This window comes from Aythya marila (assembly GCF_965140915.1).
Source record: "Aythya marila genome assembly, chromosome: 20".
Classification (NCBI taxonomy): domain Eukaryota; kingdom Metazoa; phylum Chordata; class Aves; order Anseriformes; family Anatidae; genus Aythya; species Aythya marila.
Window position 1 is genome coordinate 4,866,673 of NC_139061.1, and position 27,825 is coordinate 4,894,497.

Here is a 27,825-nt window from a genome sequence, read left to right on the forward strand (position 1 = left end):
TCGCGTTCTTTTCCCTTCTGTTTCCTCTCCCCCTCCAAAAAAAAAAAAAAAGGAAAAAAAGAAAAAAATGTCCTGTGTGTGTTATACTAGAAAAGGAATGTATGAGCATGTGGTTCTTCCTCTGGTGATGTCAGTGCTGTCATCATTCAGTGCAGCTAGCGGACAGGCTTTTATGCAATGAGGATATTTTTCTTTTATTGTGTCATTAAGGATGTTCTTGCTGTTGTAGATGTTGGTAAAGGTTCTATATAAACTATTGTCAGGTTATGCTATTATTGTATCAATATATATACACTGTATGTCTTTGTATTAAAAACAAACAAGCAAATAGAAGCTTTCCAAGTGTCATTAGTTTTGTTTTCCTCTTCAGGTAATATAACCACACGAATCCGAACCACAGAGACTGGCTCTGATGAAGCCATCAAATCCATTCTTGAACAAGCCAAAAGGGAGCTGCAAGTACAGAAAACAGGTACGGCCTCATTTCGTCTCTTGCTACTTTTACTTCAGAATTTAATTAAAACAATTACCATGAGCTTTCTGGTCAGTTAATTATATTCTTAAAACCTTGAATGTAGGTTTGAAGAGCTTTTTTTTATTATTTATTCAGTGGAGTGGTTTCTGTCTGTAATGCAGCCCAGGATAAGTTAATACACATCACTGCTTGACGGGGTCTTTGTTCAGTGCTCTCCAATTCAGGCCTCAGGGACACAACTGCGTGGGAGAGGGAACTGAGTGGATTTGCCTGAGTGAAGGTCACAATCCAGCCAGCAATTACTAGTACCACAGTACCATCTTACTGTGGACATCGTGTACTAAAATTAGAACATAGGCAAACTCAGACATGACTTCGGTTACAGAATGTAAGGATATAGGTTTTTTTCAGGGAGTGAGCTGGCTAATCCAAAAAGCATTTCCTTTTCCAAAAATTTCATTAATGTTTAACATCTTAGCCTGAGATAAGTTTAATTTCTCATTGTAAGCTGTCATGTAGTTAACATTTCTGTCTACTCCACAGCCCTCCCAACTTTGAAAGAGTTTCCAGTACATTTAGAGGGCTGATATTGAAGTAGGGAGTACTTTGCAATACTTCTGTTTCATTTTTTAAAATAAAAACTGATTTACAGTTTTGGATAGTCATCTTTGAAATGAAAACTATGCTAATCTCATGGCAAAATATTAAAGACCAGTTAATATATGATCTAAATAAATAAGTTTATAGCAGCGATGATTACATAGAGAAAAATGGGGGCTGTGTGCAGGAAACTGCAAGCACATTGTTCAGTAGCATGTTTTATCTAAGAGTGTCGGACTTCCTTTCAAATACTAACTCAGCCTCAAAACTCCCTATGAAACCAGTAGATAAAACAGAAGAGATGGTCTCACCATCTTTTCCCATTTCTTAGTTTTTTACATACCTTATAGCGTGTGACAGGAAGGAGTATAGGGAGACAAATCGGGAAATGTATTCAGGTGAGGTGTATCAGTAGAATAATACGCAGATTGTTTCAAATCTTACTTCATTTTGAGGTCACTTCTTGCAGGGTATAGGTTCCCTGCCACTCTCTAGTGCTTCAGTTTTCCCAGTCTTTGTAGAGCAGCTTTCAGAGGGTCTGGTTTTCAAGCACTGGGGTCCTCAGTGGAAGCTAAGTTAAATGGAAACAGATGCCATTGCAAAAAAACCTTCTTACTCTGCAGAGATAAGTGTACACCCATGTTACAGTCTCTGCTCATCTCCTGAATGCTGCAGAACAGCCACATGGGTCCTGGGTTCACCACTGAGATACCTCAGTTAGGTGCAGTCTCTCCTGAAATGGGGCAGAGAGTGATGGCCAGGAGTCATCCTGGTTTCTGTAGAGCTGTTTATTTCAATGATTGGAACCACGGAACAAGAAAACAGGAAGCAGGAGCACATTTGGCTTGTCAAATTAAATAACGAAGCCTTTTACTAAACTTCTTGCTTTGTTGTAATTTGTGCACTTTATTTTTGGAGTTAAAAGGACTCACCTTATTTATATTGTAAGTGGGTATTAATAGTCTGTCCAGGTGGATGCAGCTGTGTTCAGTGTGTGCGTTACGATTCATTTGTGGAGATAAAAGTGAAAGGTTAAATAACTTTGTAAATAGAACTATAAAATGTTATTGACCACTTGGGGGTGAGGGAGGAAGAGTTGAAGGCTTGATTTTCAAAGGCATTTATTTGAAAATTTTTACAATGGTGGAAAACTTGCAAGTAGTAACAGACTTGTGCAGTTGAGTCAGTGTGTGCAAACGTCCAGCACTTTGGCAACGATAAAAATTTTCCAGTGAAGAACTTTGGAAATCTTACCTTATTTTGAAAAGTGAGAATCTTTGCTTAGTTGAAAACTCCTCCCTCCCATCCAGAAATGTATTGCAGCCCGTTTTCTTGCAGGGAAATATTTACAGTAGCGCATGTTGAATATAAAGCATATTCCTCTGTTGCATTTAGTCTTTTGGTTGTTTTTCATAGCTGAGCCGGCTCAGCCGCCTTCTGCATCTAGCAGTGGCAATTCTGATGATGCTATTCGATCCATTCTGCAACAAGCCCGACGCGAAATGGAGGCACAGCAGGCTGCCCTTGAACCTGCCTTAAAAACAACACCTTTATCTCAAGCTGACATTTCTATCCTGTCCCCCAAACTAGTATCTACACCTGCAATGTCTTCGGTTTCCAGCTATTCTCCTTTGGCCATATCCCTGAAGAAACATTCATCTGTCACTGATTCCAGTATCTCTGCATTGCAGAACCTCTCTGGGCTCAAAAAGGAGCCTCAGGAGGCACCTGTTTTAGAGCTTCATGGAATAAGTGATTCTGCCCAGGGTATGTTGAGGCATGTTAAAAATGAGTTGGGACGTGGTGGTGTTTGGAAGGACCATTGGTGGAATACTGTGCAGCATGAGAGAAGAAATGCAGCTCTTCCCGAAGATATAAAAGTTGAGGAAGCCAGTGGTGGAAAAGAAAAGGTCAGCAATCAGACTAGGCCAGATCGTAGCCAGCTCCAAGGACCATCTTCTTCAGAGTATTGGAAAGAGTGGCCAAACGCTGAATCTCCGTACTCGCAGAGTTCTGAATTGAGCATGACTGGGGCGAGTCGCAGTGAGACGCCACAAAATAGCCCCCTCCCTTCATCCCCTATCGTGTCCTTGTCAAAGCCATCCAAACCTTCAGTTCCTCCACTGACACCTGAGCAGTATGAGATTTATATGTACCAGGAAGTGGATACAATAGAACTAACGCGTCAGGTCAAAGAAAAGCTAGCAAAGAATGGCATCTGCCAAAGGATCTTTGGGGAAAAGGTAAAGAATTGGTTCTCTCTTGTTACCCCAGTGTTTTGTATGTGCATTATGCTCCTCGCATCGGTACAGAGCTCAGTTTAACACGGCCATGCATACGGAAGGGGTGTGCCACATGTCTTGAAAAAATGTTTTTGCTTAGCATGTTAAAAACTTTAAAAATACGCTCACAAAGGAAAGAACTAGTTTCCTTGTATTTCATGAATTGCATAGATTTTACATAAAGATTGGCTTCAGTTGCTTGCAATTAGAAATGGGGCCCCTGAGTTCAGAAACACTGAAAGCTGAAGCAAACATTATTGAGACTCAGTATTTCATGCTTAATGTAATGAATTCATGGAATATTTGAGTAATACCATTGTCGTGACTGGAGAGTCTTAAATTTGTTTTGAGTGAAGATTATGGACATGAGAGCATTTTTCCTTTTTTTTTTTTAATATTTGGAAAAGTGCACAAGGGTATTTGAACAAACACAAGGAAAATCCCCTACATCTCCTTAGTCTTAAGTCAAGAGTTCACAGTCCTTTCTCATACCTGGTGCTCCACATCTCAGTGTGCTTTCAGACCTTTTTAAGCAGTGTTTGATTACAGACGTGCAATGTGTGATTAGGTCTCGCATGCTGGGCTCTGAGCACGTGGGAGTTGGGGGGTCCCCGACCACCAGAAAGCACCTTCCAGGCTGCGAGGAGTGCTGGACATCTGTTTTTTTCTTCTTCCCATAAAGAACTGAATCAATCTAATAGCATAATAGGAGCTGGCATCGCGCTATTACCTTTTCAGTAAAACGTAAAATGAAAAGCCTGACCTCTCGGGGTCATTAAGGATCCCGTGGCACCTTTCATTAAGTATGAATTTTAACCCCTGCACCTGTGCTGAATTCCAGCAAGTCACTGGGCTCTGCTCGTCTGAAATCCCCCTTTGCTGCGGTAAGCTGTGCTCCGAAATGTTTACTTACATGGAGCAGCTGCTGCTACAGGTGAAAGCACACCTCGTTACAGTTCATACCAAAAACAAATCAACCAAATGAAGGCCTAGTCTCAGAAGTCCCAATTATTTTTGTTTGAGAACAAAATACATGACAATCATGTCCTGTTTTATCTCCTTCTGTGAGCTGGTATGCTGTGTTTTTCCTGTTAGGATCGATGAAACTGTTTGACACTAAATATGGAAAGCATGCAAATCTCGAGCCATCCTTTTGCTGTTTGTACTGCCACTCCATTCCCGCAGGGGAGAAAAAACAAAAAAACTCTCCAGAACGAAACTATGGCAGGAGAAAAGCATTTCAATCCCCGTACATATATCTGTCATTTTGAAGTTTTGCTAATTGACTCGAGCAATGTAGCAGTAGAGGAAGCCGAAGTGACTTAAATTACCCCCTTAAATTACCCCAAATGTGTTAACGTGCCATTCTTGGTTGCTTCACTTCAGGTATTGGGGCTGTCCCAAGGAAGTGTCAGTGACATGCTCTCCAGGCCAAAGCCATGGAGTAAATTGACACAAAAAGGCCGAGAACCATTTATTCGTATGCAGCTCTGGTTGAATGGTGAGCTGGGACAGTGTGTCCTGCCTGCACAAGGGCAGCAACAAGGACAAGGTAATTAAAATTCCACTATGTTGTTTGAGTTGAGGAGGAGGAGGAGATCTTTTTAAAGTTGCAGTAAGCAGGACTTCCACCCCGCGGCAGCCCAGGCGCTGGTGGAAGGGGAAGCGTCCCGCCTCGCATCCCCGCCGGCTCCTAGGGGGACTGGCTGGGAATGTTTACACAAGAAGCGCTCGTTTATGTGCAATTGATAAGCAGCCATTATCGAGTTCCTAATGAGGGCGATAATATTTAGGCATGAATCCGATAAGTAATTCCAAAAAAAATTGGCCGAAAAGCTGGAAAATGTTGTGTGCTGTTTTCTAGGGTTGCATAGGGGATTTTGATATTGTTCCTAGGAGAATATCGATTGCTTTCTCAGGAGGCGAGCTAGAACTCAGCTGTAAAGGGGGAATGCTGTGTTGCAATTATGCTTTTATTGTGGCTCTCTCTTATCCTAATACCCATTGATACAGAAAGGCCAGACTAGAGTTTGACCTCGGTTGTACCCTTATAATGCCACTGACTTAAATGAGCAGTGTGCCCTTGCTGAGATCAGCGGTTTGCTATTTGTTGAGCCTGCTTACTGTTTAGTTTGTGGTTTGGCATCTCCTTTTATTGTTCCCTGATTTTCCTCTCCTCTCTTATCTAGTCCTTCACTCTGTGACATCATTACAGGATTCCCTACAGCAGGGATGTGCAAGCTCAGGTAATCAGCTGGTTTCAATGATTTGCTCTGAAATAATTCTCTGTGCTTTTGTTACATTTCTTTTGCTTTGATGCTGAGAGGTTTCTCTTGTTTTGTTGTATCATACAGGAGACCCTTCAGGTTTTTTTATTAACACAGTTAATTCCTCCTTCTCTCCTTGTTGCTATGGCAGATGTAGGGAGTACACATATTTAGCTGCATATATTAGGTAAAGAGACTCTGTCTGATCTTAGAGATCCTTGGCTCTGTAGGGTTGTTGTGTTTTTTTTTTTACCATAGTTCAGCTTATCAACTTGACATGTGACAATGGCTGTAAAACAAGCCTTTCGTTTGTAATGTGATCTACGTACTCCAGCTGCCTTATTCACTGGCATATTTTTCCACTTTCATTTGCACAAAATCTGCTTTGTTAATTTGAAGGTGGGGAAAAGACCATGTTATGTGTTTCTGTTTCAAGCTTCGTTAAATATTCCAAGCCGACCTTTTTCCTCCCTCCCCTTTCCATTTGCAAAAAAAAAAAAAAGCAGATGCAGCAAAGATGAGTGTCAATGAGAAGTGAATTGCTCAAGGTTTTCTGAAGATGGCCACAGTATAGGAAGAAGCAGAACAGCTGTGTTCCTGCTGTTAGATACCAAACTCTACCCACACAGACTTTTTACCAATGATATGCTTAACTGATGTAAAACACTCAGGCTCTTTTCTACCCTAGAAAAATACTTGTGCCCCGCTCTGTACTTGCAGCTAGTATTTGAGAGTGATTGCCTTTCAGGATACAGAGCAGGATGGGGTATGTTCTTCTACCTTCCTGCCATTCTGAAACACTCTCCTCAACTTTGTTAGCTTTATTCTGACTGTCTCAACTGAACTGTTTTTCTGCACTGCTGGGAAACTATTTTGCATTCTAAAAGATTTTACTAGAAGAAAATCCATGATGAAATTCAATCCACGTTTTTCCTAAGAAGAACAGTGGGAAATAAATAGATAAAAGCAAAAAATGCCCCTGGTGAAACAAGCCATAAAAACAAAACCAAAATGGGAAAAATTATTTGCAATCATAGAGCTATTGTTACTTATAGGCGAGCATTTAGCAAACATGGAAATTTCCTGTGACATTTTATATGCTGCTGTTCATTAAGAGTGTGCCATTGACTACTTTTTGTAGCATCAATACTATGCAAGAGTAACTGTTATAGTTATAAATGCCTAAGACAGCATGGAAAATATGAGTAATTAATTATAGCCACTTTAAGAGGAATTTGAAATCAGAGGAGCTGGGAAAAGGCTGCATTGTTATTGCTAATCATCATATTTATGACTAACTGTAATTATAAAAGATTGAAAGACAAGCCCATAGCATTAAAATTCGACCACCTTAGGGATTCCCATGAGGATCACTGGTAGCTGAAAGTGATTTCCTTCAGGAAGTTGGGTTTTGCTGCCGTGATATTTTGCTCCACTCCCACACTCCCAGCCTCGTTTGTCAGCTCCTGCCCTTGAGCTAATATTGTGTGACGCGACATGTTCCTATCAGCTAATAAAATCATATTATTGATGATCGCTGTCCTTCTTTCCTTAAAGCAAACTTACAAATGAGAAAATGGGTTCGTGCCCTTTTCTTCCTCTTTCCTGATGATTAGAAACAAAATTGTTTTACAAGGCGTTCTTTTCTCGGCACCTCTCTCTGGATGGCGGAATAAGAAGGGTTGTGACACCACGCAGAACAAAAGAGCAAAACCAAGATATTTGAATGAGGAAGGGCAGTTTGGTAATTTTCTTTTATTAGCAGCTGTTCTGTAATTAAAAGCGCAGCAAACAGTTTGGAAAAGGGTAAAAATAATTATGCATTTGTGAAAGATCCTCTACTGCAGGGCAGAAAAAAAAAAAGAAAAAGCTCCTATTTTCTGGTCTTCTGAGACATTTCCCAGGAAAATATAGGCAGAAAAGGTTGCATACTTGTAATTTTAAAATAGAAATTAATCAGACCAATTTTAAAATGAGAAAAGGTCTGAAGCCTTTTCTACGTAATGTAATTGGCTCAGAACTTGTTGAATGCATGAAGGGAAAGAAGTGAAATTAAACTAATACATTCAGTGGCTCCTGAGTGCTTTGCCAAGAAGGTCTTCAGTGTACAGAGTGTCAACATGCATAGTAACGTCTCAAACTTTTATTAGCCGTGAGTATTTTCATTACTGTTTGGCACTATTATACCAAACTAGCAAGATTTTCTGGATTTCTGACCCAGTTAGTTATGCTTCCAGATCATAAGGTTTTGATTAGCACCTCATTCATGAAAATCTGTTCTTTTGTCCAGTAGTTTTCCACTGTCACACGTGGACAGATGGACCCATCAGCCTTTTATATGTAAGGATGAATGGATAAGATGGATAAGCATCATATATATATGTATATATATATGTATATATATAAATTGGAGATTGCAAAGAGAAGCCTGGCTCATTTTTCTTCTTTTCAAGCAGTATTTATGACTTCTTGAAAAACACAGCCTGTACCAAAATTACAACCAGGTACATACCTGTATTTTGTGGCTGTGACCTTGGCCAAGGCTCTGGCGATTAGAAGAATTTTGTGCAAGTTCCAGTGAACGTGTTTTACACAAAAATGGTGTTTGTACCCTAGGTGGTCAAAAATAGTATCGCTATGCCTTTTCTAACATTTTTTCTGTGTATTTCTTTCCACCTAAATGCTCTAATGCCCTTGGGTAAATCTGCCTTTTTAATGATTTACGTGTCAAAAGCATGGACCAAATCACATGGAAAAAAAAGTTGAATTAGTGTCACCCAAGTGCATCAGCATTTTTTCATGATGAATTTGGCCCTTATTTAGTTGCATTACTGATGATCAGAGCTGGGTTGGGCTTGGAAAGTAGCCATGTGTCAGGAGAAGGTTTATGTGCTTGGATATTTTTCTAAATACTTGTACTGTATATAGCTCTTATTAGTTTGTTTTATTTTGGGGTCTTATATCTTTAGTGAGCATCTATATGACATTAAGACCAAGTTTCTTTTTCGGTGCTCCTGATTTCATAACTACTCCCAGGAAAGCTGAATTTTTATTCACTTTAGTATTTATCCTCTGTGAAGGACATATACTCTCTATATACTACATTAAAGACTTGCAAATACTCAGTGGGAGAAAGACGTGCCTTTTTGGTGTGTGTTTCTGTAAGGGTCGTCTTATGACCTAATGTGGAAATCTTCATTTGCCGATACAGCTGCGGGTGATCTCAGGGGATTTTGAATTTCCCTTTTGTTTGTCTTCCTTTCTGGGTATCATCCATCATTCCTAACCTCATGCTGCTTAGCAATAGTAACGCTCATGGGAGTTGAAGAAAGGATTATAGCAGCATAAAATGGGGAGCTAATTAGAGCTTGTTTCAAAATCAGAATCTAGCTTGAGATAATTGCATATTATCTGGTGATTTAAAAACCCAAGATCTACTGTATTTAGATCAACTAAAATATGCATAAAAGCCTTATTTTCAAAATAAAACATTTGTAACAACAGGGAGATTACTTCTTATCATCTCTTGGGAAAGAAATCTGAAAAAAAATGAAAATGCAATCTATGCTGACTGTAGTTAGGATATTAGCAGACATACTGCGGAATGGTGACAGACCCAGGTATCCCTTATATTTTTATTTATGTAATGCTCATTCCTGTAATAGCTTTCAGTCCAGGAGCTGGCAAGTGTGCAGGTAGTTGATGTTGTTCGGGGTAGATGTCCCTGTTTACCCGATAACAGAAGGGTGCTGTCACATCTTACTACTCGGTGAGAAGTAATGGGGGGAGAGCGTGCCTTTCGGGCTTGCTATTCCTGTTCAGGATTACCACCCTGACATGCTTACCGAGAGCTTGCTGGCCACGGGGTGGCAATGTAGAAGCTCTGACCTCCCCTCCCCATGGTCCATGATGATTTCTTTCATTGTACTGTTTTGTGTTGGGTGAGCAGAGCTGTCGGATGGTGCTCCAGGTGTGCCTGGGACCAGCACGCAGAGAACTGAATCCTTGGTACCTGGTGAGCGCAGGAGGGCTCGGTCCGGTGATGCTGAAGGATCTCCCCAGCTTTTAGTTGTTTTTTTCCTGGTGAATCAAAAAAAAAAAGAGGGAGATTGTTTTGCAGTCCTTTGCTGGCATTCTGAGTTAACAAAACTGTGCCTGGCATGGAATGGTTCTGGTTAATGTGGTCTGTAGCAGGGAAGAGAAGGGAGAGCACGTGGCTTTGTCGTGGCTCAGAACTCCTTGCATACATAGGTTATGTTCAAAGACCAGTTTGTGAGTCTGCGTGTGGTTGAGAACGTTGTCGCCTTTTGTGCTAGGTACAAATGCGTTTGTAAAGTTCAGAGCTGAACAACAAACTCAGCTGAGCAGTTATCTCCGTAAAACCCTAAACCCCACTGGTGCATACTGGGGAGGTTTCCACATTCTTCCTGTGTGGCTGGAGGTTGCGGCGCTGCAGCAGTTGGCCCTGGCTGTCTTGATTTCAAACCATAGGATATCAGTTGGCTTCTCATAAGGGCAGCTGTTGTAGTCTGTCTGTAACGTGTGTGATCATATTCTGTGCCATTTCCCTGACATTTGGACCATGAAAACCTTCCTGGCAGCCTTTATGGTATCAATAAAGCTGGGAGAATCGCTGTCAAGGCACCTTACTGGGACCTGGGAATGCAGCGTGAAGTCAGTGCTTCAACTTCGTTCTTAATATAACATTGGATATCATTGCCAGGCATCATCTGGTCATTTCTGCCTGCTGCCTCGGCCTGGCCTCCACAGGCTTTGCCGCAGGGCCACAGTCCTTTGTCCATCAGCGACGCTTTGTAAGGAGTCGATATTTGTAGAGAAATTCCTGTCCTAGTTACATTCTTTTCCTTCCATTGAACCACCCAGTGATTAAACTTGCAGAAGATGACTCCGTCCTCATTGTGGTCATAGCTTTACTATTATAAAAGTGCTAAAATAAAATACATAATCACAGAGTGAACACTATTTTCTAGGCAGATATTCCTTGCGGCTGAATTATAATGACAAAGCACCAACACACTTTTCATATTAATATGGCAAGAGGAGACTCATGCTGTATTCTGAAGACAAATTTAATTCACTCTGAAGCGTGGCTGTGAGTTCATAGCGTTCGTTTTGGAGAAGTTCCCCAGTCAGGTGGCAGCACTGCTTTATTTCTGTGGTTAATTCGGGAGTGGGGGTCCTTCACCTTCACCTGCCCTCGGTGTGCGTGGCAGGGTCTCCAAGCAAGGAGCTCATGTGCCAGGCACACTGCTGACAGTCACAGTCTTCATTTTAAAAAGCAGAGCTCATTAATGAACGTTTGTTTTAAGCTCTATGGAAAAAGAAACTCCTCTGACCATTGTTGCTGCTATGCTTCTCTGGTAATTTGGAAGAGTATCAGTCTGCACAATAGTTGCTAAAAAGTGGATGTAGGTCGTGAACACATACTTCCACCGTAACGGTGGTGTCAATCTGTGCACAAGCCTCCTGTGCACTCTTCAGGCATTTTTGAAAAAGAAATCATGGTCATTGAATATGAGAGCTGTGTAAGTTCCACTTTTCATCATCTCCTTGCTTATTACTTCATTTCATTAATTACCAGCGTTCGCTGTCCCTCCGTTGCTCGTTTGGAGAGGAGCAGCCCCTTTGGGGAGCGGGCCCACGTTGCCTCCTCTGCCTCTTCCTGGGCACTGGGGGATTCTCCTGCCAGCTGCCAACTGCAGCAGAGTTGCCTCAAAACGATGAGCCAATACGTTCGAAAGCCAAGTACAAAAATAACTGGAGCAGCACTGAAACGCGAGCGAGGCCGTCGCAGCCGTGCTGCGGCTTCGGGGAGGGTCAGGAGCTGGGGTGATGGCTGCGCCCTGTCCCCCGTGGGCTGGCAGCTGCAGAAGGGGTCGGGAGGGCTCTTCTCCAAAGGGCTCGAGCAGTTTTCTGTCGGAAATGGGAGGCTCCAGCAGCTGGCAGGAGCTCACGGTGGTGGCTTAGGGGGAAGAGGAGGCACAGGGCCGAGGAGGTGGCTGCGGGGTCCAGCCCCTGTGGCTGCCACCAGCGGGATGGAGATGGCCATCGTGCTGGGTGCCAGCCCCACCGCTGCTCAACGAATTATAAAATGCTCCTCCGGTGGATGAAAATTACCTTGCTTTCAATTCAAAGAACACATAATTGGCTATTTTCCTCCCAAAATACTGAAAAGAAGGTGTGCTAGCACCGAATGTGCAGGTTGTTATTTCTTTTTTATAATGGGGATGGAGCTACAAGGCAGCCGCCTTCTGCTCAAAGTAGCTCTGACACAGGGAAATAAACAGCCTGCTAGACTCTGAATCCTCTTCTGATTATAAAGAGTTACGTATTACTTGAGAGCAAATAATCCCCAAGGAAAAAAAAATAGAAAATTACCAGAAAATTAATATCTTCTAAGGTACCTTCTAGCCTGTCTTTTGCATTAGAGTGCAGCAGAAAAGAGGAAAAAATTATGAGTTTGTCTCCCCTAATTTGATAGGTATTGGAGGATTTTAAATTTGCCAACAGCCATTCAGAGAAACATCAAATGAAAGAATCCAGTGATTATTTGAAATCTGTTAAGAACCACAACTTGCACTGAAAACAAAACAGGTTTGAAATCAAATTTAAATAAAAGTGAAAATGGGAAAATGTCCAATTCATTAGCCTCATGAAAGGAAAAAGTCTAGGGACAATCAGAAACAAAAGGTAGGCCTGACCTGTAAGTGTCCCGCTTTTGTACTTCTCAAAGATTCTGCCAGAAACACCTTACAGATGCTTGTTCCTGGGCTCTCCGTATTATGCCCCACAGCGTGCTTGAAAAGAATGATTGTTCCCCGGAAGAATCTTTTTGATACTACCCATTGGCACAGCCTGAGCTTCCCAAAATGTCCCCATTTTGATGTCAATGCTCCAGATACCTCCGGTGAGCCTGGCCGAGGACAGTGAGGTGCTTTGGAGGAGTCGTTTTGTCCTTGTGAGTTACTCTCAGTTGTCCGGCCTCACTGCAGAGCCCAGGCCCTGCTGATTTTTGGGGTGCTCCCCGTTGGGTTCTCCCCTCCTCGGCCTTCTCCTGAGGCCCCCAACCCCACATTTCTGCCTGCCGAAGGGAGCCTGGGTGCAGGTGGGAGCTGACCCTGGGTGCTCCCCGGAGAGGCGAGGTGTTAGGTGAGCTGCCCGGTGCCCGCCCTGGTGGCTCGCATTTGTTTCTCTCTTTTACCCCTCTGGAACTTGGCTCCTAAAAATAGTGCAAGTTTGAACTGGCAGATGTTTCATTTGTCCTTTACGAGAGGACCAAAATTAGCCTCTCATTTGGCACCTAAATAAAGCAACTTTAACTGCCTTTATACAAACTTTGCAATTACTGTCTATTGAAGTTGCAACGTTTGGTGGGGTTTGGTGGGGAAGAGTATTATGTAAGCAATGCCCGTACCTAAAAAGCCACCAGACCCTGAAAGAGAGGATGAAGAGGAGCAAGCCCAACTGTTGTTTAGGGGTGATTTTTTTTTTTTTTTTTTTCTTTTTAAAACAAAAAAGTGTTTTCTGATCTGTGGCAGATTTTTTTTTTTCTAATTAAGGTTTCATTTAAAAAAAAAAAAAAAGGCAAAAGTAACTTGGAAATGCTCAGAGAGCTGCCTGTTGTAAAGGTAAAAAAAAAAATCTAATAAAAGGACAGCAATGGTTTCTGTAATTTTCAGAGAAAAATCTGCACAGAATGCCTGAAGCTGGGTTAGCAGTGGGACTCCCCAGGGGCAACAGAAAGATGTTATAATCAATTACCACATCATAACACTGATGTATGATAATTACTGAGTGTTCCTCCTGAGATAGTGCAGCATTTGGCTGGGATGCGGCTCTTTCATGGTCCACTGCCTGATTAATATGCAAATAATAGGCTGATTGCATGATGAATGCAGAAAATGAGTTCGCTGATAACGTGAGCACCGAAGCGGGAAGATGATAAATTACTTTTACTGACTGTCCTACATTAAGTACCCTTTCTCAACAATTTTATCACAAATTAAGTAAAGCAGTATGGAGAGATTATGAGGACGTGTAAAATAATGTACCTTAATAGCTTTTATAATATTGTTGCATACAATGAAAATGTCATTTTGTTTCAGTACTTTTGCCAGCACTCCTCCCGAAGAGGAGAGCATTAGGTATAGCAGTGTTCAGGGTCACTCTCCTTCAGCTGCTTTCTCTTAAGACGAAGAACAAGCCCCTGCCGTGGCTGTTAGATGGGACTTTTCTAGCAGGGAAGGAATCCAGTCGCTAGCCTCAGATCCATCTCATAAGCATCTCGCCCATAGCAAATGAATGTACACATTGCTTAGAGGGGGAAATACGTATAAATGCAAAATGGGACGCAATGCACACACACATTCTGCTCCCTACTCTTGTCTGGAGCAGACAGATGAAAATCTCGAAGGGTGGGGTAGATACACCTTCACGCTCAGCCTTACAATAGAGAAGGACAACAAACAGTCAAAAATACTGTAAGGCTTCAAAGTTAGTGTCTAATCACAAGGTCGTCGAGTCAACAACGACACCATAAATTGCCACAGAGCCTCTCTAAAAGCTCTAAGTCTGTTTTCCAAAAGGTATTGTGCACGGGTTTGTGTTGATTATACTAAAAATGTAACTGTGTGGGGTTGTGGCATCTTGATTGATTGCTTTCGTGACATATTTGTTTTAATATTCAGAAAAATCCTTAATAAAGCTTGTGCACACAAGCTGTTTTAATAATAAGGTTATTGAAAATATTTTCCAACACTTATTTCTAAATATTGACTTCTGACTAAGTTACGGAAACCCAGAAAAATCTGAATATTAAATAACGATTAACAAAGAAGAGCAATGTCTTTTAAAGCAGCCATGGTTTTCCCATTAATCATCTAAATTAAAATCTGATTTCATATTATAAATGTTTTTTAAATTGTTTAAGGGTGATACTGGAAAAAAAATTAAAATAAAAAAAAAAAAAATCAGCACTTTTCAATGCAAATATCCTACTTAGGAACCTATGTGCAAGCCAGCAAGTATTTGAGGAAATTCTCCCTATGTGCTTGTTGCATTGTTTACCTCTTCCATAGGCATCTGATTTTGGCTAGGGTCACTTGGAAAGGATTTGGGGCTGCTGTCTGACCCGGATGGTGTTCTGGTGTTTCCGATTCTGTCTCTTCATCCAACTAAAAAGAATTCTAAAGTTCTTTCTATTTTCCTTCATTTGATGTAAAACAGTACATAAAATCATGGCTATCTGGAGATCTGTTTCCCTATGGGCCATTGCAGGTGTCCCTTGATGGTGCGTATTTGAAAGCTGTCTGTGGTGGTGCACTTGTGCCAGGGGTTGGTGTGTCCAGCCCAGCACCAGGTAGATCTCAGAGTTTTTCTCTTTAATTAACTCCAGTTGCATCCTTCTGCATATCTGCATGTCCAAACTGCCCGTTGTGGTGATCTGTAGCCCCTACTCGAGCCCATCCGCACCCCAGTGGACAAATCCCAGAGCCCTCCTAATCTGGTGGAAGTTGGATGGGTTGAGTTGGTGCCACCCTACGGTCGTTGAGCTCTCTGAGACGTGGCTTGGCCATTCCTCCTGTGCATGTAGCTGAACTTACCTCGCTGCATCCAGCCCTACACAGTGCTTATGTTGTACAGACCAGAACATTTGGGCTTCTGAGGCATTTTGCATCAGCAGGGCACAAAGCACCTCTCTATTAATAGAGTTTAGGTGCTTGCTGGTGCGGGGTGCATTGAAAGGGTTGCCAGCTCTCACCAGCCAGGGAAGAGTGCTCTGCAGCAAAGGCCAGAGAAAGAGGAGCGAGCCCAAGAGAAGCTGCACTGTTAGCATAGTTTTGGGCACAGCAGTGTGATTTCCAAGACTCTGGGAGGCATTTGTGAGTGTGCATTCATTGCAAGGAGAATTGGTCACCTAACTTACCTAAGAACTTGTAAATGTTCAGCTGTAATTTTTTTTTCATGACTCTAATGCCAGTTCTTTTCTGAACTTCATCTTGTTTCTCTAGTTCCTTCTGCTTTCTAGAATGGCTAAAAACATATATTTTTTTAGTATAAGCACAGAGCTAACCATGTAATTATTGAAAATGCAACATAAAGTTGCAGCTACACCCTGTAATTCTCCAACAATACTCAGAAGCAGATATTTTCAGGTACTTTTAACATTTACTCTGATCCTTCAGCTGGTTATATGTACTTCTATCTTTGATGTATGTTATTCCTGTGCAGAATGGGGACTTTTATTGTTAGTGGTCCCCTAGTAATCTCTGAGTTAGCCAGAGCTGGTTTCCTCCCCTTTCAGTGCAGACACGCATACATCTGCATGCTTTCCTGAAGGGCTTTTCTTTTGATCCCTTCCCCCCCTTCACATAAAATTTCCCTGAGCTGAGACCCAAAATAACGTTTTCCCCAAAGTTAAAACATTTGTAAAACAAACAAACAAAATCCCCCGGGTCATGGTGGAAATGTATAACCATAACTATAGCAAGCGCTTGCAATCATGAACGCACGGACCTACCTACTTCATGTCATTATGTGTGCACACTGGAGGGAGGTTTTTATACTCCCTACAAATAACTGGGGGAGTTTATATCTATAGGGAGGATCATATTTTCCTAAGCCACATTAATTTGCACATTGTAAATAGGCAAGATTCATTCACTTAAAGTAAATCCGCCAAAAATGCTACCTGCGAGAAAGAGTTCAGTTTTCGCGGGTGTTTTCGTTTAATTAGTCAGAAGAGGGATGCATTGCAGTGTTGTTCCACAAATGCTTACCTGATTTATTACAGAGATCAAACTTGCACGCTGTGGCTGCTAATGTGGAGAGCTGTTGGGGTGTTTTAGGAGATCCCGCAAAGGCAGCGCTCCTGGAGATAAAATGAGGCAGAAGGTTGGGAACGAGAAATCTGCCTGGAAATGTCAGACCCTGAAAAACAGTAACTTGTCCTGAGTATGCTGTCATTGATGAGCTGGGTGAGGAGGGCCTGGCTCTCAGGACAACACACCCTGGGTTTTGGTCTACAAACTGGACAGAGTGGGCAGCCCAGTGACCAGGGGAACACAGAAACCCATCTAGTCCCGGTGTGCAACACATGGGTCTCAGGCAGCCTGCCAGGTCTGCTGTTGTCCATTAACTCATCTGTATGAGGAGGTAAAAGCAGGCCCTGAAGTACCAAATGCTCTTTTAAGAGGTTGACGAGAAAGCTCCTGTCCGCATTTGTCTGCTTTCATCTTCCGTACTAATTTGCCGTAAAGGAAACGAGCGGAGCAGGGGATGCTTGGCTGCATCCCACACTGCCGTGCGCGGAGCATCCTCTTCTTGCTGTCCCGTGGTAAGGAGCTGGGGGTTCCACTGGTCTGGCGTGGACCTGAAGCCCGGGCTTGGGACATCACGAGAAGTGGTGCATCAACCCAGCCGCCAGATAAATCATGTTTGGGTTCCTGTCGGAATGTCACGGAGCACCCTGTCATTTTGTTTTAGCAACTTGTCCTTCCAAATGCGCAGTTCGCCTTATGGCATGCCAGCAGTAAAAATGTCACTTACAATAATTACTTTTTGGTGAAAATGCTTGCTGACTTCCTACCTTCAAGCTGTTTTTTACACAGTGGGGAGATAATAAGAAATGACTTTATCCTGACTGCTCAAATGAACACTAAATGGAATTTAGGTTATTATTACTGCAGATAGAGGACTCTGTATTGAAATTTAAATAGTGGATCAGATAAACTACAGAGATTTGTCTCTGAAAATTATAGTGGATCTGCTTTTTCAATCCACTTCTCTCTGAAACTTAAGGCAGCTGTTGTCTGCCTGCTGTCTTTAGAATATAATATTTTTCATAATCCGTTTAGAGGCCCCTGAATACCTTCTGTGTTTTGCATGGTCTTCCCCCAACTTCTCCATGTACCTTGTTTCCCCCGAGTCTTTTTGCAGCTTACTGGCTCGTGCTAGCACCCACGGTTGGGCAGTTTATTGCTCCTGGGCTGCCGAAGTGCAGGGTGCTCCTTGGGGAAGTGGAGGGTGCTGGAAGCAGGAGCTCAGCGTGCTGAGCTTGTGTTGGACGCTTGTGAGTTTGGGTGCTCTTATTGCACACCGTTTAATTCACAAGAGGACATAAAAGGAGCTAAGGCAGGATCTGAGCACAAGTGGCAAATCTGCAGCTCTCCAAACACGTGCAGGAAGTACCTGGGGAACCTGCCCGTGCTGGCAGGCAGCAGCGTGATGCTTCTGGGACTGGTGAAAATGTACCCAGGGCTCTGCAGCACGCTGTTATCTGGAAACTGCTGTTGATAGAGGCTGGTGTCAAGTCATGTAGATGTCTGTGATTTTTAGGGGAGGGTAGCAAGTGTGAGCTGGAAGTCTTTGCGTCTGAGGTGAGCTTCAGTAGGAGGCTCCAGCTGCAGTGTGCTGTGGGTCTGAGCTGTACCGCTCCTTTTTTACATAGGAATGTGGTGAAGTTGCTTCCTACAGGTGGAAGAGTTCCTCTACATCATCAAAACAGTCCCTCGTGCAGTGTCCTGCAGTTTTGCAGGCTGCAATGAATTGTCTCATGCTCCTCAGGAGCGCAGTGTTGTGCTGGAGGGGAGCCCAGTGCAGCCGGTGGTTGGTTACACCCCACGGGGACTTCATCACATCATGATGGAAGAACGTGATGAGACCTTGTAGAGGATTGTGTTGGGCAGATGCTGTGCTGGGGGAGGTCTTTTCAGGTAATTCGTGGGGCACAGGAGGGATAACAGTAGTCCAAAACCTTCTGCAACCAGTGTTCAACGAGTTACAGACCCAGGATCCAGTGCTGGGGGCCTGACCTTAGCACAGGGACAGGATATCTTGCAGTTGGAGAAGAACAAGAGAATTTAATATTAAGTTTAGGAAAACTGCCATACCCAGTGAACCGAGGCCAGAACTCTGTTTCAGACTGTCTCACATTTTCTAAAACTACATCATGATAGAAACTGAGGAAGGTGTAGAGAGGATGGATGGAACCAAAGCATGATTTGGCTTCATCCATTGCTACAAGGAATGCAAGGCCACAATGGAATTTCTGCATCCATATAATTAAGGCAAGGTCAGTTTGTTACAGTTCTCAGCCAGTTTCATGATATGCTCAGCCAAACCCTGGTCGTACACACCAAATGGTCTATAAAGTCTGTTGACTTTCTTAACTGTCATCTACTAAATAGATGGGGGGAATGGGCAAGCTATAATGATTGCGTTGGGTTATGCTGCAGTAGATGGTCTTTCAAGCAGCAATTTTATATAGGAAAAATAGTATTTAAAAAGAAAACAAAATGAGGAGGTATTTGTATAATGTTGAGTTTGTTTCCATTCATTGATGTATCTTTATTTTAGATGATAAGTCCCTCTCTAGGGATGATGACACTTGTCAGTGTCAACCAGTAGTTATTCAAATGTTACCCCAATTTCTTCTTGATCATCGAAAGTCATCGTGTTGACCCATATCTTCATCACATACTTGGGACCTGACAGACACCATTTTCCCACCAAGTTAGTTTGGAGGGGTTTTGCTGCAGGTCTTTCTCCTGGCCTCTACAAAGTGCAGGGCAGGGCTCACTTCTCTGACTACCTGAGGCTTCAGAAAATGAATAAAAAACAAGAAATTCCCAGGTGCTGCAGAGAGTGTGACACCGGTAATACTCTTGATCTCTCTAGCTCTTTACTTTTGTCACCTTATTTTTGAAGCTTTTGGGCTTTTGCTTCAGGTTTTTAACTGCATACAGGCTGCTGGGATGCAAAATGCAAAGCACCCTTGGTATTGCAAAGTTTATCTGGAATTTATTAAAGTCAATAGTGTGGGATTTGCCAGTTGTGCATGATGGGATACCCAGAGCCTAACGTAACGCAATTTTACACCCATCTGGACAAAACGACCTCCTCTTCTCTAAATACATGTGTAAACGTTCAGCGAGCATTGCTTACATGCTCACAAGAAATTAGATTGCTCTTAAGTTGGCACTATTTTTCATGTAAGTCTGGGGTTAGAAAAAGAGAACATGTTTTTAAAAAAATACGCTTTCACTATTAGTTTCATTGGAAATGTTCAATTGCTGCTTCTGAAATCTTAATATCTGTTTTTCAGATGTCCTGAATTTGTTTCTTTGTCCTGTGAGGAACTTGAGAGAAATGAATGCAGACAAATTATTTCATAAAACATATGAAATGACTGTAGATTGACAGTTTAATTTGTAATAGTGAATACATTCAATTTTCCCCTTTGTTCTGTCAGCAATCACTTGTACTCTAAATGTCTATTTAATTTTTTAAGTAGATTAACGGGAAATGTTTGCGTTATTTGATTATTGAATTGACTTTTCCAAATAATGGATCTTTTCCTCCAATATTTATATCATCTCAGAAATGTTTTTCCATAAGGGAAAAGTGCTAAAAATGAGCGGGGAGCATATTTGGAGTTATTTGTAGTTGATGCGCATAATGCCTCGTCTGAAATCGCTGTTCTCTTGCCTTTCGTTGGGAGAAAAAAAAGCAGTTTGTCATCTGTACTGCCTTCCAAAATTAGATTCATATAATCCTACCTTTTTTTTGAGTCAATAAGCAGCAGATTGGTCTTAAAAACAAAATTCAAGTAAGCTCTCGGTGTGTGATATAAAAAATAAATAAGCTAATATGTGAGCACCGTGGAGCATTTCGGTGATAGATTATAATATAGATTACCTCCGTTGTTTACATAATCAGGCTGGGCAGGGAAGGGAGAGGGAGGAGAAAGCATCAGTAAAAGCTTTTGTTGAGTCCTGCAAGGGGGGGGGAGGTTGTTTTGGTTTGGTTTGGGATTTTTTGTGCTCTCTGTGTGTGCATGTGGTTTACGGGGCTCGGCTGTGGAATTGTATAGGAAATTTGCAGCTGCTCTAGTTACTCGGTAAGATTTGTATAAGCTGGCACAAGGGACAAAATTAGAGGGAACTTGAATGAGTGCCGTGCAGTTTATTAGCCAGGCAGCCATAATTTTGACCTTGCTGTGGGTTAAAGGACACAGACCTGAGAAGAAATCTGTTTATCATGTAGGGAATTCATGCCATCCCTGACAGTGTACAGTGAACAAGATGGATGATCTGCCAAATTGGTCCCTCGCATGGGTGAATCAGGGCAAATTTACAGTACAATTCCTCCGCTGCTCTTGATACAAAAATAACATTTGCTGGGTTTTATATTCAGTTGTATGGTGACCTGGGGTGAGCAGAGAAAAGAAATAGGATTTATAGAATCCTTCTCGCCTTAAAGATTTATATGCACCTTGCTTTCCTTCTATGTCTGCCTATTTTGCATCTTTCATAAAGCGCTAAGAAATAAGTCCAATTGCTTGCTTTGAGAGCAGCTCAGTGTCAGGGAACCTCTCTTAAACTGCAGGATCAGGAGAGCTTCTGTTGCCTTGAACACCACGATTACACCGTGAGCCCTGCCCCATTTGAACCCTACTTTTAGTTACGCGGTGTTTTCCTGTAGTGCCAAGGATATGCCATCCGTGCTGCGTGAGCTGCGTGCTCTGTAAGGACTTGCCTGTTCTCTGGATAGGGAAAAAAGGGGGGATTTGGGTTAGCCGTTACCTTTGTAGGGATGGCTGCAGAGCGAGCTGCTGCCCAGAAGTGTTGTAGATCTCAGGAAAACACAGTTCTGTGCAGAGACTGGGATTTTCATGCAGACTGGCCTCATCCTTGCACGATGGTGAACATAAGCTTCCTCCAGAGATCTCGAGGTGAATCTGCTGATGTATGAATCTGAGATACCTATAATTAACCATGGCAGCTAATGAGATGTAAGACAGCAAGGAGAAGGAAGCAGTCCCACAAAAATGGAACTGTACATAGAGAAATTGAATGCACTCTTTATCTTTTTAAGGGAATTGTTCTAAAGCACATTGTTTACATGTGGGTCCTCTAAAAAAATATTTAGACAGTACCCTTAAATGTCTGGATTTTCTGCATAAGCTCGTTGGTACATTCCATGAGAAATAAATGTGAACTTACAAGGGGAAAACAACATTTTGTACAGAACCTATTGTTGGCAAATTAACAGATTCAGAAAGCTTTCTTTCAAAGTGTCAAAATAACAGATTTTGGTGTCTCCTGATCCACTAGCCATCTTTTTGTTGTATTCTCAGACACATTAATTAATACAACATAATTAGAAACTGTATTTTAATCTTGTTATTTCTGGGCAAAGAGAAGTGCAAAAACATGATGCATGTGATAAACAGTATGAAATCAATACCAGTCTCAAGATGTAAAGTTGTATCAATTGTAGAAAATCCCTTATTGACAGTACCACATAGTGGCTAAGTGAGCTCCTTATAGGTCATAGAAAGAGGCTTAAACCAGTCTATAATGGTTGATTTAAGAGCATCCTTATACAAAAATGTTGTGGAAAGCAGAATTGTAAGATTTCCTGACCAAGGAAATTCTGTGCAACCTTACAAGCAGTTGCACTTCATTTATTCCTGATTTTTATTTGTATGTTCTTGTCTTTATATGAAAGAAAAGATTACTCAAGATAAAATTAGAAAATAATTCTGTTTTTAAAAGGAGGCTTTTCAGTAACCAAGTCATAAGAAGTAACGTTTTGCATACTTAGGCATTTCTTTAAGTAGGTAGAATATAAATGAGAGGAAAGTTAAATATCCTGCAATCAAAACATTACAATTATGCTAAAGTGGGGACTTTTTTTCTTTTTTTAATTGCAGAAAGCACTCCAAAGACTTCTGCCAGTTGCAGTCCTGCTCCTGAATCTCCTATGAGTTCCAGTGAATCAGTGAAAAGCCTGACTGAGTTGGTACAGCAGCCCTGTCCCACTATAGAGACCAGTAAGGATGGCAAATCCCAAGAATCTAGTGAGCCGCCTGCTTCTGAATCCCAGTCCACAACACCTCTGCCACTGTCAGGCCACTCGGCACTCAGCATTCAAGAACTGGTTGCTATGTCCCCTGAGCTGGATACGTATGGCATTACAAAAAGGGTCAAAGAAGTGCTAACGGACAACAATCTTGGTAAATCGCTTTTTTCTCATTTCTTGACCGAAATAAAATGAAAGTGTTCATGCTTTTATTTCTAAGCTATATTTCAGTAAATGTTTACAAGAATATTTGGTTTTGACTCTGGCCTTAGCTTTCACCTTTTAAAAAGATGTTTTTAAAGAGTAAAAAAAATGCTTTCATATTGTCATACTCTACTTACCAATATATGATGATACCCTTGCTCTCCTTAAGCTCTGATTCTGGCTCCCCAGCCAGATGCTGCTCCCACCTCCCTAAATGCAGTCCAGCAGGCTGTCAGGATGACCAAAACCCCAAAGCCAGTAAGGTCTCCACTGGAGAAATGCTGATTTCCCCATGCTTGTAGGTTCAAGGCCTCAGCAGTTCAGGCAGAGGTGAAGTAGAGGAGTGCAGCATGACTGGAAAGGGAGATGCATCACAAGGGAAAATGTAGTGTGCCTGCAGAGCTAGGATGGTAAATTCAGGCTCAGCTGAAGTTTATATGAACCCGTAGGTAGGCGTATGGGGCCATTCAGTTATATTGCTTAGAGACACGCAAAGCAAAGGCTGCTTTTGCCTGCAGATGAGTTTTTAGGTATCAAATTAAGTGTAATGTTGAGATGGCTGACAATATTTGGAATAGTCAAAGGGAATAACCCGATCTGAGTATGTGAAATCCACGCTTAATGCTGCCACTATGCCTCTAAATCACTAGTTCTTATCTGTTTAACACTTGCTTTCCTCACAAGGCATTGGGAAACTTTTAGGAATCCTTTGAAATTCCTACGTAGAAGGCAGGAAGGTTGCACCAGCGTTACCTATATGTGCATTTGGTGCTGAGCATGGGATTCATCTCACCTGCATTTAGATGTTCGAAGTAGATGTCTGAGCCGGTGGAGACAAATCAGTCTCCAGACATGCCAGTTTCTCACCAGGTGCTAGAGATGGGTCCAAAAAGCTAAGTTTAGGTTTAGACTGCTGATATGTATGTGAGAAGAATTTTATCAATATCATCTGAATGTTATGACTGTATAAGTAAAAACTCCTTTATTTCAGTACATAAGGAAGCCCTTTTTTAGCTAGACACAGCATAACAGGTGATACTGTCAGAGATTTTTTTTAAAGGGGGAAGAATACTGGGGTGGGGGAGGTTGCAAGTTCTCATTTAATATAATTTGGGGAAAAAAAAAAGAAAATGGCCCTGATCCTGGGCGTACCCTGCATGAGAGTGTTCCACTGAACCCAGCAGAATTGCTCGTGCACATTGACATAGGCAAACTGTGGTTGCTAGTTCAGTGGACCTAATGTACAGATAAAGCCACAAGTCACGGGAAGGGTTTACAAGTTCAAGCCCTTAGTTTTGAAGCAAAATACTGTTGAGTGCTGTACCTGCTCTGGTGTTCCAGAGAGGTTTGAAAAAAGTATTTTTGTTTACATTTGCTTTGATGCCATTTTTACTTAGTCTTTTTTATTTCCCATGATTTTTGTTTTCCTACAGTGTGGCTGACAAGCCTAAAAAGCAGCAGAAGAGCCAGGAAATGTGCCCCAAACTCTGCATTAGGTGTGGAACCAGTTTCAATGTCTCCTTTTGCGCCCTCAGTGTGCTAGTGCACCAGGCTGGCTTGGTGCACAGGTTTCTCTGTCTTAGGCCACAGGGCCTTGTGAACCTGTCTTAGGCAACTGCTGGTGGCTCCCTTCAGATACCATCGGCCAGTAAAGACCACGATTGTGTGAAACTATTCCAGATGGCTCGGCAAACCAGGCTTGGGTTTGGCGGGTCTCTCCTCCCGTGCTTTTAAGCGTTCATTCAGCAGTCACCATTTTAGCAAACGATGCTGGCAGCATTAACGCTGAGTTGTTGCTAGTGTTCCTACCCCCAAATGTCATATTATCAGTGATTCTCCGTTGAGCCACATACAAGCTGGATACAGAGGGAAGCGAATGCAGTGAGCTGTTGAAAGATTGCAGTTTGGGGGATTTTGCAGGAAGGGCTGGGACTAACCATGAAAGCAGAATAATTTGTAGGAAGTTTCCACCATGAGCCACTACATCAGTGGGAACAGGTGTGAAGAACATTAGGCAAAAAGATGGGGAGAATTAACAGGAGTTTTAGGAAGCCTGTGCTTAAAAATATTTAAGTTATTAATAACACTGATGAAGATGGAGTGCGATACATCTGCTACCCCGAGAATGATTTCTAACACATTCTCCATTGGCTTGAGAGTCTTTCAGGTGTTTTATCCTGCCCTGCTGTATCCTAGGATAAGATAAATGACACAAACATCTTTAGCTTGTTCCTTAATGCCTAAAGAACGTGATGTTATCTCCTTCCTTGGATTTTTAATTCCTGGGCTGTAATTCGAAGGTCATTTCCTTCAGCAGCCTTGCTAGTACCTGCTCCAGACTGCTTATTTCTGGTCCCTTTGTGCATGAGTGCCAGTATTCCTGTCCGTATGGTTGCACAGTAAGCCAGACCAGCTGCTCTGGGTCAGAACTGCCCATTTTACTGGTGGTGGGTTGTTTTGACCCAGGTCAGGTCCCCACTCCCATTTACACGGCCGGTTGCAGTGCCTGGTGCTGCGCCGCGGCTGTCAGAGCTCTGCTCACCCCACTGCGGCCAGGGCGCAGCCAGAGGACAAAAAGTGGGGGCAGCACTGAAGGAAAGTTATGTAGTAAGGCAAATTAAAATGCTTTTATAGAAGCAGTCCTAGCTCAAAAGTAGCTGGCCGTTTTAAAGGGAAATGGATAAGGTCTTACCCATCTTTTTAAACATAAAGAGAAATGAGGAGGCAGTAGGTTAACAATACAGGGGCTCTGAAGGTGGCCCTGAATTGCTTCTTACTTCTGATTTTCCTGGTATTGAGGGAAGTTGAAAATCACTTATTACTTAGGAACTTAAGTAAATTCTGATGTTAGGTTTTTGTTCAGTCTGCAAGAACTATTTTCAGGGTTAGTTCCAGTGCTTGTTAGCGGACTCGCTTGCTAACCCCGTCCTTGCTTCCCCCCTCCACCTTTCATAATCTCAACTGCTTCCTCCAAAAGCTTTGCAGAGCCACCTCCCCCTCTCATCCGCATGGGGTGTTCTGCATGGGCGCCTGCTGTTAACTGAGCCCCCCATCCCTCATCTCCCTGTGCAGGCAAAAAAAAATCATGAGGCCAGAAGTTTTGTGGGGTATTCAAAGAGGAGGAGGAGATTTATGGAGTCAGGCACTTGGGAGGGGGCTACAGAGCCGGTATTTTCCACGTCCTGTTTGTGTCAGGAGCAGATGAGGCTGTGTAGGGAAGAGCTGATGGTGCTTTTACAAGTGCCAGCATGTCCTGCACTGCTGCAGGAGGACAAGCCCCCAGGCATCTGCACTGACCCCTCAGGATCTGTTTGCTGCCACTGGCTAACACTGCTCGCACTGCCAGGACATGAAGGAAAAGCTTTCTGCTTTGTGTTGGGGTGAGGGCATTCAGAAGCCAAGGATCAGACACAAGACCCTGAGGCCTAAACATGGTGGGGATGGGAAGATCTTTGGGTTACCTTGAAAATACACGAGAGCTGCACTGCCATCAGAAATCACCAGTGGTGACTCAGATGACTTCAGGCTTTGTCTTGTAAGAAAAGCTGTTGCATATCAAGGCAGTTTAGCTTAGGAACAAAAGAGAAGTAAAGGTTTGTAGGAAACCAGCTGTATGGTTGGGTTTGAGCTGCAGAGGCGTTTTCCACAGTCCTCAATAACTGAGATCTTAACCATATAAACCTAGCATTATTAATGCACTTACAAATGCTGTGCATTGAAAAGCATTTTTAGTTTTTACCCTGCCAGACAATAGCATTGTGAAAGAAGTAAAATTAATTATTAACTAGAAGTACTGTAGAGGCTATAAAAACTGGAAAAGCTGTTATATTGTAAAATGTGATTATCTGCACTTGCTAAAACACCGTTAGAACACCACAGATAGTACAGCACAGAAAATATTTACACATGTCTTTGAGGACACTTAAATGACTATTGCTGAATGGGGGTTGCATTGGTTTTGGTTCGTTGATTGCTTGAAATGTTTGGATTGCCCTGCTGGAACGAAGCTGTTGCAGTACCCTCCTGCACAAGAGCTAAGTAGCCTCACTGCTCTCACTAGTTGCCTGCTTAGCTGCAAGTTTGGTTTATTTTTAATCTCATTAATTTTAACTTTATGCACACTGTTTCCACTGTAAGGTCCTGATCCTTAAAGGTGTTGAGCTCCCCTCTTTGCCACAGTCAGATCCTAAGGATTAAACTAAAGCTCAATATTTACACCTTTAGTGGGTGGGGAGAGCTTTTATTCTTCTAAATGTTTCTTTTGGGTTTTCAAGCAATTTTGAAGTAAGAATAATTGATGAATGATCTCGTAGATATGTTCTGTCTTTTTAGTTTGCCTTGTTTCTTAGCTGAATGAATTCATGCCATTTTCAATTTCATATTAGGTCAGCGTTTGTTTGGGGAGACAATCCTAGGGCTAACACAAGGCTCTGTCTCAGACCTTCTGGCTCGCCCAAAGCCCTGGCACAAGCTGAGTTTGAAGGGACGAGAACCCTTTGTCCGCATGCAGCTGTGGCTGAACGATCCCAACAACGTGGAGAAGCTGATGGATATGAAACGAATGGAGAAAAAAGGTAACTTGGAGCTGACTGCTGACTCATGTTTTCCATTATTTCAAAGATGACTGTGTCTTTTATAATTCTCCATAAAGAGTATAGAGGCAGCATTGATCCAGTATTATGAAGGTTATTCAAACAGACTTCATAACAGCTTTTTCTTAGTTTTATTTGATGCTAGCTCAAGCAGATACATCTCCAAAAAAAAAAAAAAATTACACACAAAAACCCTGAATATTCACCAGCTGTCATGAAATCATTGCTATATTCTCCTGTAGATTAATTACTGAGGCCCTGGTGTATCACTGATAACTTGCCTTACCAAATGAGAAATGTGAGTTTGGGAGCTGGCTTTGGGTTATTAGTTAATGGTGCTGCAGCTGGTCACAGATGTTGGGCTGAAGGAGCTGTGTGTTGATTCCTGAGAGATCTTCTTGCCAGTCCTGCATGGATGGTTACTAAGAGGCAAGAAAAATGCAGCATTTATGAAAGGGTGTTTGAGAATAATTCAGTCTATAGCCTTTATAGGGTTGGGGAAGATGATTTTATTCAGA

At 42.3% G+C, this 27,825-nt stretch overlaps 1 protein-coding gene across 8 annotated transcripts in view; it reads left to right on the top strand.

The window, feature by feature from the left end:
- The window catches only part of CUX1 (cut like homeobox 1), a 268,491-nt gene that overhangs the window by 201,113 nt on the left and 39,553 nt on the right, over positions 1–27,825 (top strand). For 3 of the 8 annotated variants that reach the window (XM_082776233.1, XM_082776235.1, XM_082776237.1), the window contains 7 exons: positions 371–472; positions 2,492–3,318; positions 4,744–4,909; positions 5,547–5,603; positions 22,363–22,665; positions 24,149–24,211; positions 27,101–27,289. The exons of 1 other annotated variant lie outside the window; for it this stretch is intronic. In XM_082776233.1, the coding sequence (XP_082632359.1) occupies positions 371–472; positions 2,492–3,318; positions 4,744–4,909; positions 5,547–5,603; positions 22,363–22,665; positions 24,149–24,211; positions 27,101–27,289 (1,707 nt within the window). The remainder of the gene's footprint in view (positions 1–370; positions 473–2,491; positions 3,319–4,743; positions 4,910–5,546; positions 5,604–22,362; positions 22,666–24,148; positions 24,212–27,100; positions 27,290–27,825) is intronic. 4 more of the 8 variants (XM_082776238.1, XM_082776239.1, XM_082776234.1 and 1 more) reach the window with 3 other exon arrangements.